The sequence below is a fragment of the Oncorhynchus mykiss genome, chromosome 30 (assembly GCF_013265735.2).
Source record: "Oncorhynchus mykiss isolate Arlee chromosome 30, USDA_OmykA_1.1, whole genome shotgun sequence".
In the NCBI taxonomy this organism is placed as follows: domain Eukaryota; kingdom Metazoa; phylum Chordata; class Actinopteri; order Salmoniformes; family Salmonidae; genus Oncorhynchus; species Oncorhynchus mykiss.
The window spans coordinates 27606500-27626947 of NC_050570.1; the positions used below are offsets into that span (position 1 = coordinate 27606500).

Sequence of the window (20448 nt, forward strand, 5' to 3'; positions counted from 1 at the left end):
AAGTGGCATTATTAAAGTGACCAGTGTTCCGTTTATTAAAGTGGCCAATGATATCAAGTCTGTAGGTAGGCAGACACCTCTCTGTGCTAGTGGTGGCTGTTAAACAATCTGATGGCCTTGAGATAGAAGCTGTTTTTCAGTCTCTCTGTCCAAGCTTTGATGCTCCTGTACTGACCTCGCCTTCTGGATGGAAGCAGGGTGAACAGGTAGTGGCTCAGGTGGTTATTATCCTTGATTATCTCTTTTTCCTTCCTGTGACATCGGGTGTTGTAGATGTCCTGGAGGGCAGGTATCTTGCCCCCTGTGATGCGTTGTGCAGACCGAATCACCCTCTGGAGAGCCCTGCGGTTGTGGGCGGTGCAGTTACCGTATCAGGCGGTGATACAGCCAACAGGATTCTCTCAATTGTGCACCTGTAAAAGTTAGTGAGGGTTTTCGGTGACAAGCCACATTTGTTCAGCCTCCTGAGGTTGAAGAGGCGCTATTGCGCCTTCTTCACCATACGGTCTGTGTGCGTGGACCGTTTCAGTTTGTCGGTGATATGTACACCGAGGAATTTAAAACTTTCCATTATTATTGTTATTGTCTATGATTTTGTTGACTTAACCCATTGTATTATATTATATTCTTATTATAAACAATTAAAACATATAGAAATGCTGTTTGTCTTTTTTATTCTTCAGGAATGTTTAGCATGGCTATAAATGATAGAGAAGTTGACTAAAACATAAAAAGACCTGGCAACTAGGCATGACAAAGAAACATGCAGTTTTCATGTTTCTTATGACATTTTGAATGACATGTAAATGTTTTGTTGTTGCTAGGTTGAGTTATGCTCTCATTGTGCCTACCTATACTTTTATTCCTGTTACTACGCATGTGAAGTTGGAAGAAAATATTATTTAAATGTATCTCAAACCATTTTTAAATGTTGACCCTGATGTCAGACATTGGCCCCTTAATTTATAGGAAGACCCATAAGACCCTCAGGTTATGGGACTTGTCGGGGAAATGGCAGTCCCTGATGGATTCTATTAACAAGATCAGCACTCTCTGAAAGGGTTTAATCTCACTCTCTTTCTCTCTCACACATAAACACACTGTTTACTAGAGACAAACACACATGGAAAGATGTTGTCTACTGCAGACAAATGGAGGTGTAAATGAAGGGTTGCTCTGATTCTCAGTGGAAGAGGAATGGAGTCAGGGATGGGAAAGAGGTCTATCTCAGTGTCTGGCATATCCTCTCTATATCAGCCTGTTACACATCTTAACAATATTCACATATGATACATTTATATTAACATTCCAGTGAAGAATGGCATACACCAATCATTGATCCCTTTATGACATGAAATAGGCTACTTTGATCAATATTGTAGGGAAGTTTAGGGCTGAACTTGGAATGGAGGGCAGTGCCGTGGTGTCGGAATGGAGGAAGATAAGGGGGTGAGTAATGGCACTAAGATAAAGAACCACAATGCCATGATATATTTTTTTCACCATACTTGTGCCATGTGCACTTACTTTCTGCAAGCTGACACAAATCTAACCTTTGAGCAGTCATGTGGATAATACAGATGTTATAGTGGTTGTTCTGAGAGGGAAGCAAAAAATAGACTGTTTTTGTGAAATGTTGGTTATTTTTGATCTCCTCAAATACATGATTCTCTTCCATGGGAAGGTTTCACTACTACCTCCGTCTACCATAGGGATTATTATTGTTGCGGGCGTCCATAACAATCTAACAGTATTACAAAGAAGGGTTGTCCGCTAGGGGTTTCAAATACAGTAGCCAAATCAGGATGAATTATCGACAAAATGTAAATTGTTTCATGAATTGAATAAATAATATCACAGGCAGTATTGTTAAACATATTTTGAGTATGTGTGAAACAGACTATCTGTTACATATTGACTGACATCCCATCACGCCCTCCCGCCTCGGTGAAGTAGCTTCGGTGTCTTCCATAGAATCAATCTAATTCATCATGGGGTTCGGAATCGGATACGGCAGCTTGAGTTTGTTACTCCCGTCGGTCTTTCCCAAACCGTGAATTTCCCGGTTTAGATACATGCTCTCTTGGACTAGGACAGTGCAGAATAAAATGTCGTGTAAAGATTTTCTCTCCGTAGAGCAGAATAGAGGGTGAAAACTATATTACCCGCCAAATAGGCTATTTCCCAAATCGCTCACTCGCTATCCAAGTCGGAGAGAGAAATTGTTTGGAGAGGAGAGGTGGAAGAGGCCCGACTTTGAGGTAAGATTTATGTTTTCAAGGGCGATTGTTTTTCTAACTTCAAACACATACACAAAATGGTAGGTGATTCAATGGTATTATTGAATCATTTGTATTGGTTTACACACTAATAACTAGTAATCACACAGCTACAGCTAACTTTAAAATCCCTCCCTCGTTTTGACACTGTTGTTTCTCAACAAACTAACCTAGTTAGCCAGACAAGTAGCCAACAAGCTAACCTCGGATATCATACATAATCATATGGGACGCACTTAACTTTTTTCTTATGACCGACACTTAGCTAGTTGTGCCTTTAACTAATGTGTCTCTTTCTTTTTCGTACTGTGTGACATTGTAGCAAAGTTACGCAATAAATTGATGATTTTCTAAAAGTCATTTGTTGTGAACGTTATTTTCATAACGTAACCATTCTGCTCCCAAATCTTGCGTTCTACGAAGTGGTCGTATTGTGTCGCACAAGGTCGTTATATTTCTTCCAAATGTACCTATGTAGTTTGTTACAGTCAGGTATTATGGTCATCAAGCACTTTATTATAACATTCATTGGCACAGATACGCTTTCCTCCCGGTTAGTTCTGGACACAGAAATGCACACAAGTTTTGAGTTTTGCGCGGTTGTATTGAAATGTAATCGCACCGCTAGAACGTGTCAACATCTCTCGCCAGGGTTTCAAATGGTCTTTAATCTAATAATGTACGTCTGTGAATTAAATTACATAATCCCAAATTAAGATTTTATGTTGCATTCTCCAGTCAACAAACGGTAAATGTTCTGTTGGAAAAAATATTTTATCAGGTAGGATTGACTGGTATAAATGGGGACAATGCGATCGAACGTATCTGTGCCACTTTAGAAGACGAGGTGAAGGCATTCTCTGTGCCTATTACCTTTGGATGTGACTGGCATGATGACAGAGAACTACGGAATATAACAGTCTTGACCTTTGCTACATTCCGTACATGATAGTAGCAATACCTAGCATAATAGCATCCCGTTATAAGCAGGAATCAGACTGTTGCCATGTAATCTTTTTATATGTGTAATAACAAAGGATTTACCCCCATACTACAGCTGCTGCAGGCGCTATGGCCATAGCTGCGGCATGGGAGTGACGTGACATTCAGGACGGAAATGGCTTCCTAAACACAACCCCCAACCAACACTACCATCATGCTTGTCCCACTAAAGTAGAAACACAGCTCAGAGGTGGAGGCAGAAAGCATGGATGAATCAGTGCTGTTGGACTTGCTGGAATGCCCAGTGTGTTTGGAGCGGCTGGATGCCACAGCCAAGGTCCTCCCTTGCCAGCACACCTTCTGCAGGCGCTGCCTTCAGGGCATCCTGAGCTCCCGGGCAGAGCTGCGATGCCCAGAGTGCCGTACGCTGGTGGAGTGTGCTGTGGACGAGCTGCCCAGTAATATCCTCCTGGTTCGGCTGTTGGACGGCATCAAACAGAGACCCCGCAGGGTGGGCCCTGTAGCTGGAGTCTGCACCAACGGCACAGCTGGAGTCAGGATGCAGGGCAGCGGGCCCAGAGACTCAGGCACTCCAGGAGCACAGCCCCAGAGAGGCCAGGCAAAGAGCACCCCAGTGAGGGTAAGTAGTCCACATTCAGGGGGTTGTTAAATATGGATGAGTGATCATGTATGTGGTTTCTCATAGTTTGAGCCAGGGCTGAAACAAATCAGAGCAAATCTGCAGGGATTAAATAGCAGCATGTTGGCTCTAATCTTTGGCCCAGATGAACAGTTATCATAGTGATCCTACAGCTGGCCAGCTGACTAACAGCCCAGTGCTGAATACAACAGGGACTACTGAGCAGATGACAGTTGAGCCAACAAATGTTTCCGTTCTCCTGGCTGCTAAGTACAATGGTGTCATAAGGTTCATATTGAACTGTTGTTGAACCAGTCGTTTGATTGGAACATATGTGTGTCAGGTCCATGTTGTAGTGAGGGTTTGGAATGAAGGTGAGGCAGGTGTTTCTTTGCTTAACAAGTCACATAAGTTGCATGGACTCACTCTGTGTGAATGTTTTATATATTTTATGACTACCTCATCTCTGTACCCCACACATACAGTGCCTTGCGAAAGTATTCGGCCCCCTTGAACTTTGCGACCTTTTGCCACATTTCAGGCTTCAAACATAAAGATATAAAACTGTATTTTTTTGTGAAGAATCAACAACAAGTGGGACACAATCATGAAGTGGAACGACATTGATTGGATATTTCAAACTTTTTTAACAAATCAAAAACTGAAAAATTGGGCGTGCAAAATTATTCAGCCCCCTTAAGTTAATACTTTGTAGCTCCACCTTTTGCTGCGATTACAGCTGTAAGTCGCTTGGGGTATGTCTCTATCAGTTTTGCACATCGAGAGACTGACATTTTTTCCCATTCCTCCTTGCAAAACAGCTCGAGCTCAGTGAGGTTGGATGGAGAGCATTTGTGAACAGCAGTTTTCAGTTTTCAGGTTTTCTTCCAGAATGGTCCTGTATTTGGCTCCATCCATCTTCCCATCAATTTTAACCATCTTCCCTGTCCCTGCTGAAGAAAAGCAGGCCCAAACCATGATGTTGCCACCACCATGTTTGACAGTGGGGATGGTGTGTTCAAGGTGATGAGCTGTGTTGCTTTTACACCAAACATAACGTCTTGCATTGTTGCAAAAAAGTTCAATTTTGGTTTCATCTGACCAGAGCACCTTCTTCCACATGTTTGGTGTGTCTCCCAGGTGGCTTGTGGCAAACTTTAAACAACACTTTTTATGGATATCTTTAAGAAATGTCTTTCTTCTTGCCACTCTTCCATAAAGGCCAGATTTGTGCAATATACGACTGATTGTTCTCCTATGGACAGAGTCTCCCACCTCAGCTGTAGATCTCTGCAGTTCATCCAGAGTGATCATGGGCCTCTTGGCTGCATCTCTGATCAGTCTTCTCCTTGTATGAGCTGAAAGTTTAGAGGGACGGCCAGGTCTTGGTAGATTTGCAGTGGTCTGATACTCCTTCCATTTCAATATTATCGCTTGCACAGTGCTCCTTGGGATGTTTAAAGCTTGGGAAATCTTTTTGTATCCAAATCTGGCTTTAAACTTCTTCACAACAGTATCTCGGACCTGCCTGGTGTGTTCCTTGTTCTTCATGATGCTCTCTGCGCTTTTAACGGACCTCTGAGACTATCACAGTGCAGGTGCATTTATACGGTGACTTAATTACACACAGGTGGATTGTATTTATCATCATTAGTCATTTAGGTCAACATTGGATCATTCAGAGATCCTCACTGAACTTCTGGAGAGAGTTTGCTGCACTGAAAGTAAAGGGGCTGAATAATTTTGCACGCCCAATTTTTCAGTTTTTGATTTGTTAAAAAAGTTTGAAATATCCAATAAATGTTGTTCCACTTCATGATTGTGTCCCACTTGTTGTTGATTCTTCACAAAAAAATACAGTTTTATATCTTTATGTTTGAAGCCTGAAATGTGGCAAAAGGTCGCAAAGTTCAAGGGGGCCGAATACTTTCGCAAGGCACTGTACAATTCTCTGTAAGGTCCTTCAGTCGAGTAGTGCATTTCAAACACCGATTCAACCACATAGAACAGGTAGGTTTTCCAATGCCTTGCATAGAAGGGCACCTATTGGTAGATGGGTAAAGAAAAAGGCAAACATTGAATATCCCTTTGAGAATATCCCTTTAATTACACTTTGGATGGTGTGTCAAACCCAGTCACTACAAAGATGCAGGCATCCTTCCTATCTCAGTTGCCAGAGAGGAAGAAAACTGCCCAGGGATTTCACCTCGAGGCCAATGGTGTCTTTTTAAAACAGTCACATAGTTTAATGGCTGTGATAGGAGAACTGATGATGGGTCAACACCATTATAGTTTCTCTAGAATACTGACCTAATTGACAGGAATAAGAAGCCTCTATAGTTACTTTTTGTTCTGATTACAGTGTTATGTTTGGGGTAATCCTAACACACTACATTATTGAGTACCACTCCTCATATTTTCAAGCATAGTGGTGGCTGCATCATGTTATGGGTATGCTTTTAATCATTAAGGACTGGGGGAATGTTTTTTCAGGATACAAAATAACCGTAATGGAGCTAAGCGCAGGCAAAATCCTAGAGGAAAACCTGGTTCAGTCTGCATTCCCCCAGACACTGGGAGAGGAATTTGCATTTCAGCATAAAATAACCTAAAAAAACAAGGCCAAATCTACACTAGAGTTGCTTACCAAGAAGACAGTGAATGTTCATGAGTGGCCGAGTTATTGTTATTATTGTTATTGTTTTCACTTAAATCTATACTGACCCAAAATATAAACGCAACATGCAACAATTTCAAAGATTTTACTTAGTTACAGTTCATATAAGGAAATTGGTCAATTGAAATGCATTTAATTAGGCCATAATCTATAGATTATTGGTCACAGATACCTTTTAAAAATAAAATATAAAGTAAGGGCATGGGTCAGAAAACCAGTCAGTCTCTGGTGTGACACGTCTCCTTCGTGTAGTTGGCTGTTGATTGTGGAATTTTGTCCCACTCTTTAATGGCTATACAAAGTTGCTGGGTATTGGCGGGAACTGGAACATGCTGTTGTACTTGTCGATCCAGAGCATCCCAAACATGGAATGTTTGGGACATTTTCATCTTCCAGGAATTGTGTACATGAAAGATGAGGTGATGGTGGTGGATGAATGGCATGACAATGGGCCTCAGGATCTCTTCACAGTATCGCTGTGCATTCAAATAGCCACTGATAAAAAAGCAATTGTGTTTGTTGTCCTTAGCTTATGCCTGCCCATACCATAACTCCACTGCACCATGGGGCACTCTGTTCACACCGTTGACATCAGCAAGCCGCTCGCCCACACAACGCTATACACGTGGTCTGCGATTGTGAGGCCAGTTGGACGTACTGCCAAATGCTCTAAAACAATGTTGTAGGCGGCTTATGGTAGATAAATTAACATTAAATTCTTTGGCAACTGCTCTAGTGGTCATTTCTGCAGTCAGTATGCCAATTGCACTCTCTCAACTTGAGACATCTGTGGCATTGTTGTATTGCTGTTTATTTATTACTAAGTAATTCACAGAAATACATAAACAAACAAACAAACAAACAAACAAACAAGGTAAATGTAATGATAGGAAAATGCGCCCTAGTGGGCTAAACCGGCATGGCGGCTTGTTTGACAAAAAGGGGAAGTGGGGGTCGACTAAGAAGTCTACAAATTGATAGCTATAACAATTGAAATGCTAATCCTTTGCACATGAACGCTCACTCATTCGGGAACAATTGCAATCAATATATATATATATATATATATATATTTACACTCAGTGTGTCGTCTTGATCGCTGGTGAAAAGTAATTTTTTTTGTAGAATTGTCCGTCTCTCTCCCTCTCTTTCTCGGTTGTGGTTAGAGGGGATTGTTCAGAGTGACATTCGTTATAGAATGGATTTTTCGGTGGTTGTCGTTCTTTGCGTTCAATGATGCTGAATTCCTAGCTGCAGACTAGTATCAAAGACTTGTTCTTATTCTGTCAGTATCGATAGTCTAAAAGTTTAACCACGTGGTATGGTTAAAAGATTCAGCAATGGTCTACAACCTTTGTTCCCCTCCTAATGGAGAAAAACATGGTCTGCAACCTTGAGCCATCTCGTAATTGAGGTAAGCTCGGTCTGCTGATCGAAAACCCGAGTGGGTTTTTATTCGGGAGGGCCGAAGAGGGCTGTCCCAGGATGTCTGACCCTAACTGGCTCAGGGGCGGTCCTCTGATTTAGTTCAAATCAAAAGGGAATTGTATTTTTCTTCATTAAACAGTCCAAAATCATATTACACAATTATACAAACAGTATCATACTCACTCATTCATCTTATACAACAATTAGATGTAAACCTATTAGGCTATTATATAAACACTGTTATGGTAATGTGGCCACACCGTCTCCCATGAGCTTCCCCAAGTTGTGACAAACGAACCAGTTTGTAGCTGGATTCTTCACCGATCTTTTACATTTTCTCCGGAACATGAAATTTGTTCGTACCTCAAGTTCTGTGAGGTGGAAGGATTTCCTTTGTTCTCTATGAAAGTTTACTCTCTCTCTACTATGTGTCCATGAGGAGATTCTCAGGAATTTACGACGTCTCTCTGACCACAGAAACCTAGTTGAAGGAGGAAAGGGAGTGGCAGGGGGATGGGCTTGCTATACTCAGAGGCCAACGTCATGACACAGGTGTGGAAAGGTCTTAGGAACTTACCCAGAGAAACTCACAGCTGTAATCGCCGCCGAAGGTGCTTCTACAAAGTATTGACTCGGGTGTGAATACAAATATAAATGAGATACATTTGCAAAAGTTTTTACTTTGTCATTATGGGGTGTTGTGTGTAGATGGGTGCGAAAGAAATGTATTTTAATTTTGAATTCAGGCTGTAACACAACAATATGTGGAATAAGTCAAGGGGTATGAATACTTTCTGAAGGCACTGTAGTTGTCATGGCATGTCATCTGCTCTTTCTCCCCCCGCCAACAAAAACTAGGATTCTTTTCTTTTTAAATGGAATAATCTGGTAAAATGTTAAGGACCATGTTACTGGCAAGGCATTCTGTCACTCATGTCATATGAAATGGCCTACCAGTGATGCAACATAAGATTACTGCATGTACTGTAACAGACAATCTGTAATGTTTAGCCTAGGTATTGTATGAGCTGGCTTCACTCAGTATTTAGGTATTGGCAAGTTGTTTGGTGTATTGTACCTCATTCAATAATACTCCAGGAAGAAGCTGGGTCAATGGACAGGTTGTATTTGGTCAGTGGAATGTTGTGTTACTGTGTCTGTTTTAACCGTTCAGGTATAGAGATCCATTCTCCTCTGGGTGAAACTACCTAATGCTGGTTGAGCTGCCTCATTTACTGTAGTATCACTTCAAAAGTCAGCCCATTTCAAGCTGGGCCTGTTGGAACTTCCCTCTATTCTGAAAAGCCTGTTTATTGGAGATAAGAGCTAGTCATATTTGTGACTGCTCCATTATATGGTCCTTTTGAGGTTTATATGATCCCCTCAGTAAGGGGATGGAACTCGCAATGCCCTGAGCTATCATGTTTAGTCTAAACAACCGCGTGACACATGAACGCACGCACACCCACACACTACACAATACTGGGAAATTATCCAGACTCCTTCGCCTTTTCCACATTTTGTAAGGTTATAGCCTTATTCTAAAATGGATTTCAATTTGTAATAGCAAAGTAAAAACAGGTTATTTCAAATGTTTGCTAATACTTTATTACGTAAGTATTCAGACCCTTTACTCAGTATTTTGTTGAAGCGATTACAGCCTCAAGTCTTCTTGGGTATGACGCTACAAGCTTGACAAACCTGTATTTGGGGAGTTTCTCCCATTCTTCTCTGCAGATCCTCTCAAGCTCTGTCAGGTTGGATGGGGAGTGTTGCTGCACAGCTATTTTCAGGTCTCTCCAGGGCTGTTTAAGTTGGGGCTTTGGTTGGACCACTTAAGGACATTGAGACTTGTCCTGAAGCCACACCTGCATTGTCTTGGCTGTGTGCTTAGGGTTGTTGTCCTGTTGGAAGGTGAACGTTCGCCCCAGTCTGAGGTCCTGAGAGCTCTGGAGCAGGTTCTCATCAAGGATCTCTCTGTACTTTTCTCTGTTCATCTTTGCCTCAATCCTGACTAGTCTCCCAGTCCCTACCGCTGCAAGACATCCCCACAGCATAATTCTGCCACCACCATGCTTCACAATAGGGATGGTGCCAGGCTTCCTCCAGACATGACCCTTGGCATTCAGGCCAAAGAGTTCAATCTTGGTTTCATCAGACCAGAGAATCTTGTTTCTCATGGTCTGAGAGTCTTTAGGTGCCTTTTGGCAAACTCCAATTGGGCTGTCATGTACCTTTTTCTGAGTGGCTTCTGTCTGGCCAGTCTACCATAAAGGCCTGATTGGTGGAGTGTTGCAGAGATGGTTGTCCTTCTGGAAGGTTCTCCCATCTCCACAGGCGAACTCTGGAGCTCTGTCAACGTGACCATCGGGTTCTTGGTCACCTCCCTGACCAAGGCCCTTCTCCCCCTACTGCTTTCTTTGGCTGGGCGGCCAGCTCTATGAAGAGTCTTGGTGGTTCCAATCTTCCTATATTTTAAGAATGATGGAGGCCACTCTGTTCTTGGACATTCAATGCTGCAGACATTTGTTGGTACCCTTCCCCAGATCTGTGCCTCGACACATTCCTGTCTCGGAGCTCTACGGACAATTCCTTTGACCTCATGGCTTGGTTTTTGCTCTGAAATGCACTGTCAACTGTGGGACCTTTATATAGACAGGTATAGACAGGCCTTTCCAAATCATGTCCAATCAATTGAATTTGTATGAAGTTGTAGAAACATCTCAAGGATGATCAATGGAAACAGGATGCACCTGAGATCAATTTCAAGTCTAATAGCAAATTGTCTGAATATTTATGTAAATAAGGTATTTCTGTTTTGCTTTGTCATTATGGGGTATTGTGTGTAGATTGCTGAGGATTTTTTATTTAATCAATTTTAGAATAAGGCTGTAGCGAAAAAAAGTCTGAAAAGTCTAGGTCTGAATACTTTCCCGAAGGCAATGTGCGCATTACCAAGTGTCTTCAAAGCACTTTCAAGCATAATTTCCCTGCATTTCTCTGCTGTAGCATGTTGTCTTTGTGAAGTCTGTTCTGCTCCCTCCCAAGGCATCTTACTGTAGAGAGAGAGCTGAATGGGAGAGGGGAGGGTAATGCAGGTAGAATATGTCAAAACATGAAAGGCAGAGATCAAAGCCTGGCTGGGTGCTAGAACAGTTTTATCCCTCCCTCCCTGCCCAGTGAGTCAAGGAGTGCTGGTCGACTCCTCAGGGACCCTTCGCCTCGCTGCCCCCACTTGGTTCTCCTCATATTGAACTCAGTCCTCCACGACACCACACGGACTCCCTCGCTCCCTCTCTCCTATTGGACTCAGTCCTCCACGACACCACAGTGACTCCCTCGCTCCCTCTCTCCTATTGAACTCAGTCCTCCACGACACCACAGTGACTCCCTCACTCCCTCTCTTCTATTGGACTCAGTCCTCCACGACACCACACTGACTCCCTATCTCCTATTGGACTCGGTCCTCCACCACACCACATTGACTCCCTCTCTCCTATTGGACTCGGTCCTCCACCACACCACACTGACTCCCTCTCTCCTATTGGACTCGGTCCTCCACCACACCACACTGACTCCCTCTCTCCTATTGGACTCGGTCCTCCACCACACCACACTGACTCCCTCTCTCCTATTGGACTCGGTCCTCCACCACACCACACTGACTCCCTATCTCCTATTGGACTCGGTCCTCCACCACACCACACTGACTCCCTATCTCCTATTGGACTCGGTCCTCCACCACACCACACTGACTCCCTCTCTCCTATTGGACTCGGTCCTCCACCACGCCACACTGACTCCCTCTCTCTTATTGGACTCGGTCCTCCACGACACCACAGTGACTCCCTCACTCCCTCTCTTCTATTGGACTCGGTCCTCCACCACACCACACTGACTCCCTCTCTCCTATTGGACTCGGTCTCTCCTTCAGTTGTTGTTGTGAGTTTCTCATTCTTTGATCTGGCCCCTTCAGCTTGGTGCTCCTGTACAGCCCTGCCTGCCCCTTTAATTCTTATCTGGCCCAGAGAATGGACCTGAGGGGAGAGGGGGCGGAGCCTGACCGACAGATGCATAACAGGGATTTGTTTCTGCTCTCCTCTGATCTGACTGACATGGGTGTCAGGAGGGACTTGGGGAGAGGGGGCTGTGTTTTTTGGGGAGGGGGGGCGGGGTGCTGCCAGTGGCAGACAAAGGGTAAGGAAGGAATGCTATGGGAAAGGTGTTAATTGTAAAAGGGTCAATGGTCCCTCCCCTTCCTTGACCCTGGCCTGTCACAATGTAACAGAAGTCACCAGTGGTGTGACACCGTTGCCCTGGCATGTCTCTGAATAATGGGGAATAAAGGAGCGGAGCAGGCAGCCTCAGGGAAAGGCTGTGTGACTGTGGAGGGGACCTCATCACTGATGAGTCAGGTTAGCTCTATGGCTCTCCGATTACTGGGATGTTTTGTCCTCCTGGCTTTGTTGTTGAGTCATACTAGAACAACACAGTAGTTTTCCATCCTCCCACAGGTTTGGATGAGATGATCATTATCATGTGATGTGGGTAAAAGCCGTTGTAAGTGGAAGTCGGGTCAGGCTCAGGGGTCATGGCTGTGTGGGGTCGGAGCCAGCAGAGGCGGATGAAAATAACCTGCTCATTAACACAGAGGGGGAGAGGTCCCTCCCCCTGGATGTCTTTCATTTGCATTTTAGTCTTAGATAAATTGTTAATCTACTGAAAGCTCAGGCTTGTTTTAAAACAGAATATTTTGTCAGCAATGGATTGCTATAGATGTGTGGACGATTGGCCAAGTGTCTTCAAACTGAAAACTGATTTAGTTGAATGAATCAGTGTACCTGGATCTGAAATGATTCCACAGCTGGTGTCATTATCACATTGCCACTTTTGAAGGGAGGTTAGCTTTGTGTGAAACCCAGCGTGTACAATTTGTAGAGGAGGTTATCTGACATCCTGCTCGACGACAAATGTTGATTTAACGACGCCGGAGGAGAGTTGCGTGAGCTGGACCTCCTGTCGTGTGGGCACGCTAGCGTGTGTGCGTTGAGGGGAGAGATTCAGCAGTATCCTCTCCTGTCTAGCTGAAGCTCGGGGCTAGAATTAGGCCATTGTTTCCTCTGTAGTAATAATGCGTTAGTAGAACTCATGGCTGCTTCCCTCTCTTTCCAGGGCTGTTAATTGCCGGGGACCTATTATCACGATAGTTAGGTGCCGACACGATATCTATTACGATTCTCACAATTCTACTGTATTGCCATTCTCTATTGCGATTCGATGTTCCAAACATATTGCTCACCATATGTCTGCTGCAGAGAGACGAGGGAGCCATGAGTGAACGAGTTTTGATCAGTCAGGGAAATAAGTGCTTTTTATCTTTTTGTTTGTACCTGTTTTTTTTTGTTTTTTAATAGTGAGGAATAATGTTGTTTACCGCTTTGTCCTGGTATAAGTGTCTCATTCAATTCCAGTGCTCCTCCTTGCGTCTGAGTCCCGCTGCTGTTGGCCCTCTTTGATGACGTCATATTGTTGTTGGCGGTGTTCTCTGCTGGCTGTCTGGCTCACTTCGGCCTGTGTGATGGAACCACCTCATTACACCCTCACTCTGCCCACACACTGGCAAACACATACTTACACCTCCTCTGGGAACAGATGAACATGCCCTATACTTTTCCCTCTGTCTTTCTCTCTCCTTCCTTCTCACTTCTCTCACATTGCCTATCTCTCTTCTCCTCTGTATTTCCCATGGCAGTCCAGAGGGAGCAGGTAGTATTATTGTCTGAGGTTTTGATTATCCACCTAATGTCCTTTGTGAAACCATCACCTCTTCTTTCACGTCTCTGGGGTGCCCATCCTTTCTGCTAAGTGGCGTCTTCTGCCCGCCCCCCCCGCCCCTTCTCCCTCTCCTCGTGGCTGTAGCCTGTCTCTCTCCATGTTAAAGGGTTCATGGGTTTAGACTGGGATTGATTGGCCAGTGAGACAGCACTGCTCACATTCTGGAACTAGCAAACACTTCACTGTATATGTATGCTCGGAATCTGGGCATTATGTCTGGGTGTACATGTTGCCCATGCTGGCTATGCTATGGGAATGACTGTCCCTCTCAGGGGTTTGCATCATTCAAAGAATGTTTTCAGCTCAGAAATGTAAGGTGTATATAGGTCTGTCTCCCCAGACAGAACGGTGTGTCTGTGTTAATGTATGTCTGATCTGTTTATCTGCCTCCCCAGACAGACCTGAGAAGCTGTGCGTGTGTTCAGACAGAGCTTAGTGTGTGTGTATGGAATGCCACAGGTGGTCAACATCTCTGTTTTCTTAAACACTGGGCCTGTCTGGTCTCGTCCAAACAGCAAGCTCACACACATAGCTTCTTGTTGTTCGTGTGTGTGGTTTTCTGTGTCGGTCTAGTGAAGTTTGGTAGCTGTTTGATCTTTAGGTTATGCTATGGTATGATATACGGTGGCTGTTCATTAATTAGGCTTTAGCAGTGTGTGTTGAGAATCAGGCAGGCGGGCGGGGAGGGGGGAAGGGAGGCAGGCAGGAGGCGGGAGGGGGGCCGGGAGGCAGACGGGCAGAATGGGAGGCGGGAGGGGGGCCGGGAGGCAGACGGGCAGAATGGGAGGGGGGAGGGGGGGGCGGGGAGGCAGACGGGCAGAATGGGAGGCGGGAGGGGGGGGCGGGGAGGCAGACGGGCAGAATGGGAGGCGGGGGGGAGGCAGACGGGCAGAATGGGAGGCGGGGAGGCAGACGGGCAGAATGGGAGGCGGGAGGGGGGGGGCGGGGAGGCAGATGGGCAGAATGGGAGGCGGGAGGTGGGGCGGGGAGGCAGACAAGCAGATGGAGGCCCCCAGGGCAGAGTCACCTGCAGCAGCTGTTGCCCCCAGGGCAGAGTCACCTGCAGCATCTGCCTCCTGTCCTGACAGACTGACACTCTCATATTTATGGGGGGGATGAGTCGGCCATCTTTACTTTCATCACGTATTCCAATGTAATGTAAGGCTTAAAGGGACATTTTTCTTCTAATCATTGGCGTTACTAAAACAACTGTGTAATTTTAGACTGTAATCAGTTCCAATTCAGTGTGTGTGTTTGTTCTGTTGTCTGTGAAGGTGTGGTAGGAATGTTGGTCCCTGTGTAAGCACTAGACTCTGGGTGGCCTAAACTCAGCATTCGCCAACCCCAGACCCCCCTCCACATGCGCCCCATATCCCCAACAGCTCTGTCAGCATGAGGTTGGGGGGGGGGGGTTGGTTGTCTGACCTCTATTTTAATGCAGTGCTGACACACACCTGTGATGACCAACCAAACTCTCTTGTCCATCTACTGGGTCTCCAGAGTGACTGTGTGTGGTCCAGCCACAGAGACTTCCTGATTTTTATATACTAACAAACTCATGGCACAAGTGTCTCAAACACACAACAGCAGGCACCTGGCTATGCAGCCTTTGGTTGATCATAGGGTTGCAAAGTTCCAGGAACTTTCAAGAAATTCCCGGTTGGAGGATTCCCGTCTTCCTGGTTTATTCCCTCTTGATTCTGGGAATTGGAGTTGGGCGGTATCTAGATTTTCATACCATTTCTGTACCATACCAGGGTATACGGTATTACCGGAAGTGCCCACGAGGGGCGCTATATATATATCTATATATCTATATATATATCTATCTAGTCTGGGTACCAGTCTTAGCTAACATTCCGCTCCTTGCCACCCAATCTCATTGCCAGGTTTTGTGATTGGGATTTGCAGCATGTGAGCTAGCAGCTTTGGGCAGACTGGTTTCGTCTGGACAAACAAACGGTTGCTGAGCAACGGGATACCAATGTGTGATATAATTCATTTTTGAAGATGGCAGAAAGGCCTGTCTTTGGCAATATCAAATCAAAGTTTGTCACGTGCGCCAAATACTTACAGTGAAATGCTTACTTACAGGCTCTAACCAATGGTGCGGGAAAAAGTGTGTGTAGGTAAGTAAAGAAATAAAACAACAGTAAAAAGACATTTGAAAATAACAGTAGCAAGGCTATATATATATATATATATATTACCTGTTAGTCAGGCTTATTGCGGTAGTATGTACATGTAGGTATCGTTAATGTGACTATGCATATATGATGAACAGAGAGTAGCATAAGCGTAAAAAGAGGGGGTGGTGGGACACAATGCAGACAGCCCGGTAAGCCAATGTGCGGGAGCACTTGTTGGTCGGGCCAATTTAGGTAGTATGTACTGGAGGTCGACTGATTAAGCGGATCGGACGATTCTTTAGGACCGATTTCAAGTTTTCATAACAATTGGAAATCGGTATTTTTGGGCGCTGATTTGCCAATTTTTTTAAATGTAATTTATTTTTAAATATATATATATTTTTTTATACATTTTTTATTTAACTAGGCAAGTCATGTAAGAACACATTTTTAATTTCAATGACAACCCACCGTTCCTAAGCTAACTGCCTCGTTCAGGGGCAGAATGACAGATTTTCACCTTGTCAGCTCGGGGGATCCAATCTTGTAACCTTACAGTTAACTAGTCCAATGCAATAACGACCTGCCTCTCTCTCCGTTGCACTCCACAAGGAGACTGCCTGTTATGCGAATGCAGAAGGGCCAAGGTAAGTTGCTAGCTAGCATTAAACTTATCTTTAAAAAAAACAATCAATCATAATCACCAGTTAACTACACATGGTTGATGATATTACTAGATATTATCTAGCGTGTCCTGCGTTGCATATAATCTGACTGAGCATACAAGTATCTGACTGAGCAGTGGTAGGCAGAAGCAGGCACGTAAACATTCATTCAAACAGCACTTTCGTGCGTTTTTCCAGCAGCTCTTTGTTGTGCGTCAAGCATTGCGCTGTTTATGACTTCAAGCCTATCAACTCCCGAGATGAGGCTGGTGTAACCCAAGTGAAATGGCTGGCTAGTTAGCGCGCGCTAATAGCGTTTCAAACGTCACTCGCTCTGAGCCTTCTAGTAGTTGTTCCCCTTGCTCTGCATGGGTAACACTGCTTCGATGGTGGCTGTTGTCGTTGTGTTGCTGGTTCAAGCCCAGGGAGGAGCGAGGAGAGGGACAGAAGCTATACTGTTACACTGGCAATACTATAGTGCCTATAAGAACATCCAATAGGCAAAGGTTAATGACATACAAATGGTATAGAGGAAAATAGTCCTATAATTACAACCTAAAACTTCTTACCTGGGAATATTGAAGACTTATGTTAAAAGGAACCACCAGCTTTCATATGTTCTCATGTTCTGAGCAAGGAACTTAAACGTTAGCTTTCTTACAAGACACATACTGCACTTTTACTTTCTTCTCCAACACTTTGTTTTTGCATTATATAAACCAAATTGAACATGTTCCGTTATTTATTTGAGACTAAATGTATTTTATTTATGTATTATACTAAGTAAAAATTAGTGTTCATTCAGTATTGTTGCAATTGTCATTATTCCAAATATGATCATGTTTCATTATTTACTTGAGGCTAAATTGATTTTATTGATGTATTATATTAAGTTAAAATAAGTGTTAATTCAGTATTGTTGTAATTGTCATTATTACAAATAAATAAAAATCGGCCGATTTAATTTAAAAAAAAATAATAATAAAAAAAAAATCGGTATCGTCTTTTTTGGTCCTCCAATAATCGGTATCGGCGTTGAAAAATCATAATCGGTCGACCTCTAGTATGTACATGAATGTATAGTTAAAGTGACTGCATATAAGATTCACAGAGAGTAGCAGCAGTATAAAAGAGATGCAAATAGTCCGGGTAACCATTTGGTTACCTGTTCAGGAGTCTTATGTCTTGGGGGTAAAAACTGTTCAGAAGCCTTTATGTCCTAGACTTGGCACTCCGGTACCGCTTGCCATGTGGTAGTAGAGAGAACAGTCTATGACTGGGGTGGCTGGGGTCTTTGACAATTTTTAGGGCCTTCCTCTAACATCGCCTGGTGTAGAGGTCCTGGATGGCAGGCAGCTTTGCCTCAGTGATGTACTGGGCCGTACGCACTACCCTCTGAAGTGCCTTGCAGTCGGAGGCCGAGCAATTGCCGTACCAGGCAGTGATGCAACCGGTCAGGATACAAGGAGTGGAATGTTAGCGAATGAGACTTGTACTCCGACTAGAATGTCTCTGCTGTAACCAAGAAGCTTGATATTGACATCTAGCCACTTAATTAGCAAGTTAGCAAACCAAATGCAAGCTGGAGTCCTGAGCTGGATATCATTTATTTGGCACATCTTAGATTTCTTGTAGTTAAAAGCAGTGGCATAGCTGCCACCAACACACCCCCTCTCCGAGTATACGTTATAAATGGTATATGGTATAAATCGTCCAAGCCTACTGTGAAATCTTAAACCAGGATTAGGGAAAACCATGGACGTTATTGGAAGTTCCCGGGATTTTGTAACCCTAGTGGATCATAACCCCATATTCACCCTGAACTTTGGTTGTTTCAGTCAGTTTAATTAATGTTTGAATGTTTGAATGTCAGATGTTTGAAATCAATCACATAGTGGTGCTCCATCTCAATTCCTCTAGTCCCTCTGGCCCTGTAACTCCACAGCTTTAGCAGAGCAGCTTGACCTCTGACCTTGTGGTGTTATTGGTCTGTGATTGGTTGACCATTGGCTGGCCGTCATTTTAAGTGTCCAGTTCCCATCCCCAGGGCTGAGTCATGATTTGGTGGGAGTTTCTTTTTCATTTGATTGACCTCTGACCCATTACTCCCACTGTGGATGGTGTGTGTGCCTCACCTCTGAGGTTTTGCATACAGATGTGTGGTCCATCTTCTGAAAAGAGAGATAGGAAGGAGGTAGAGCTGGGTGATATGGCCTACAAATCATAACTAATTTTCTTTCAAACCTATGGGCGATTCACGATATCTAGACCAGTCAGCAGTAGTCGGATGAATTCAAGGCTTGTGAAGATATACCTAGGCTAAATAGAAGCCATCCACAACCATAACACCCAATAATGATGTTTTTAATCAAAATAGTCCAACCTGCTTTTCTTTTGCAATCACTGATCTCTCAAGTCTGTCTATTAAAATTCATTTTTTGTTACATTTTTTTACCAGAACCATGCATAATGCACATTCACTAATAATGACAAACTTCTTGTAGCAAGTATTGTAGAAACGTAACACCGGTCTCATTAACAATCTCTTAAGCACAAGCCTACGAGCTAGTGAGGAAGTAGGCAGGTAATCTTTATTTTTCAAGTTTAGCCAACTTGGATCTACTTGCTAGCTAACAAGGTAGAACAGTTGAATTGTTATGAACACACCCTTCTGTCCGTCTCCAACTGTTTGAACAGCGTGCTAGCCTGTCCACTTTGTTCAGATGATGAAATCAAGTGGCCTACCTAATTTCTCAGAATGAGAACGAGTTTCCTATTCCTTATGTAATTGTTTTATGCTTACTGCACATTTTATAAAACAGACTAGACAGCTAGTATAACAGTCTTTGGTTAAAATGCTACTCGCAATCCCGCTGGTCGAACTGAGCATTCATTTCCCAGAATCTATGTTAATTGATACACACGTTTTAGTAGTGTCCGCTCTGCTCGCAATTTTGAATAGTTGAGACATGAAAAGGGTATCGTTAGAAAGGTTATGTTGTCCTCTATTACCGTAAAATAATGTCTCCATGTGTCCCATTCTGTTGGACCAAACCTCAAATGCAAGTAGCGTGTTGAAACCGCTTGTCAGATTCATATGTGATCTCTCACCTTTGTTGACGTGAGTGGCAGAGGGAGGGGCTTGGTGTGTGTGTAAACCATAGAGTAAGAGAGGTTTCAATTGCGCTAAAAACAGTCCAAAATAACCCTGATGTGTTTCTATGGGCTTATTTTGGACCTAAACTTGTCGCCCGCCTTTGGGACAACGACTCCCATTGTTAGGGTGGAGACGTGCATCTTGTCATTACACATCTCTGGTGTAGATGGGAAGGTGCGCACTGCACAGAAGAGTGAAAGAGACGAGACCAAAAAGACACCCGCTCGTGTAAAAAAACAACAAAAACAAACGGGATTCTTGCGATACAGGCATTTGGAATATCGAGCAAAAACATGCATTCAAATGAATTGGATTATATCGCTCAGCCCTAGAAGGAAGGCAGCCACACATGCAGGCTTCCTCTACCCCCTCCACTCACTTTTCTCTGACTCTCCTTTCAGATCCCTTTCCTTGCAAGGGAAATCAGAGCCCTGTGTTTGTTTATCTGCAGTGTGCCGATAAAGTTTCCAGTTTGTGCTATGGGGCCCAGGGGCACAGTTAATCTGCATTTGTCTCCTGAGTGACATCCCTCTCCCCATCAGAGGGGCACGGGGGAGCCAGCCAGGCACTGAGACCAGGGGATATGGTAGGGCTTGATGGATGATTATGGGTGATTATGTATATGGGCTATAACAAGGACTATAGGAATGGGATTACAGTACAGCCACCTCTTTCTCTCTCTGTTTGTCAGTGGGT

General features: G+C 43.9%; 1 protein-coding gene across 1 annotated transcript in view; it reads left to right on the plus strand.

Annotated features, from left to right (window-relative positions):
* Positions 1 to 1944: 1944 nt before the first annotated feature.
* The window catches only part of LOC110521651 (E3 ubiquitin-protein ligase SH3RF1), a 53905-nt gene continuing 35401 nt past the window's right edge, over positions 1945 to 20448 (plus strand). Inside the window, exons 1-2 of the mRNA XM_036968864.1 lie at positions 1945 to 2261; positions 3337 to 3861. Of these exons, the coding sequence (XP_036824759.1) occupies positions 3487 to 3861 (375 nt within the window). The 5' untranslated portion in view covers positions 1945 to 2261; positions 3337 to 3486. The remainder of the gene's footprint in view (positions 2262 to 3336; positions 3862 to 20448) is intronic.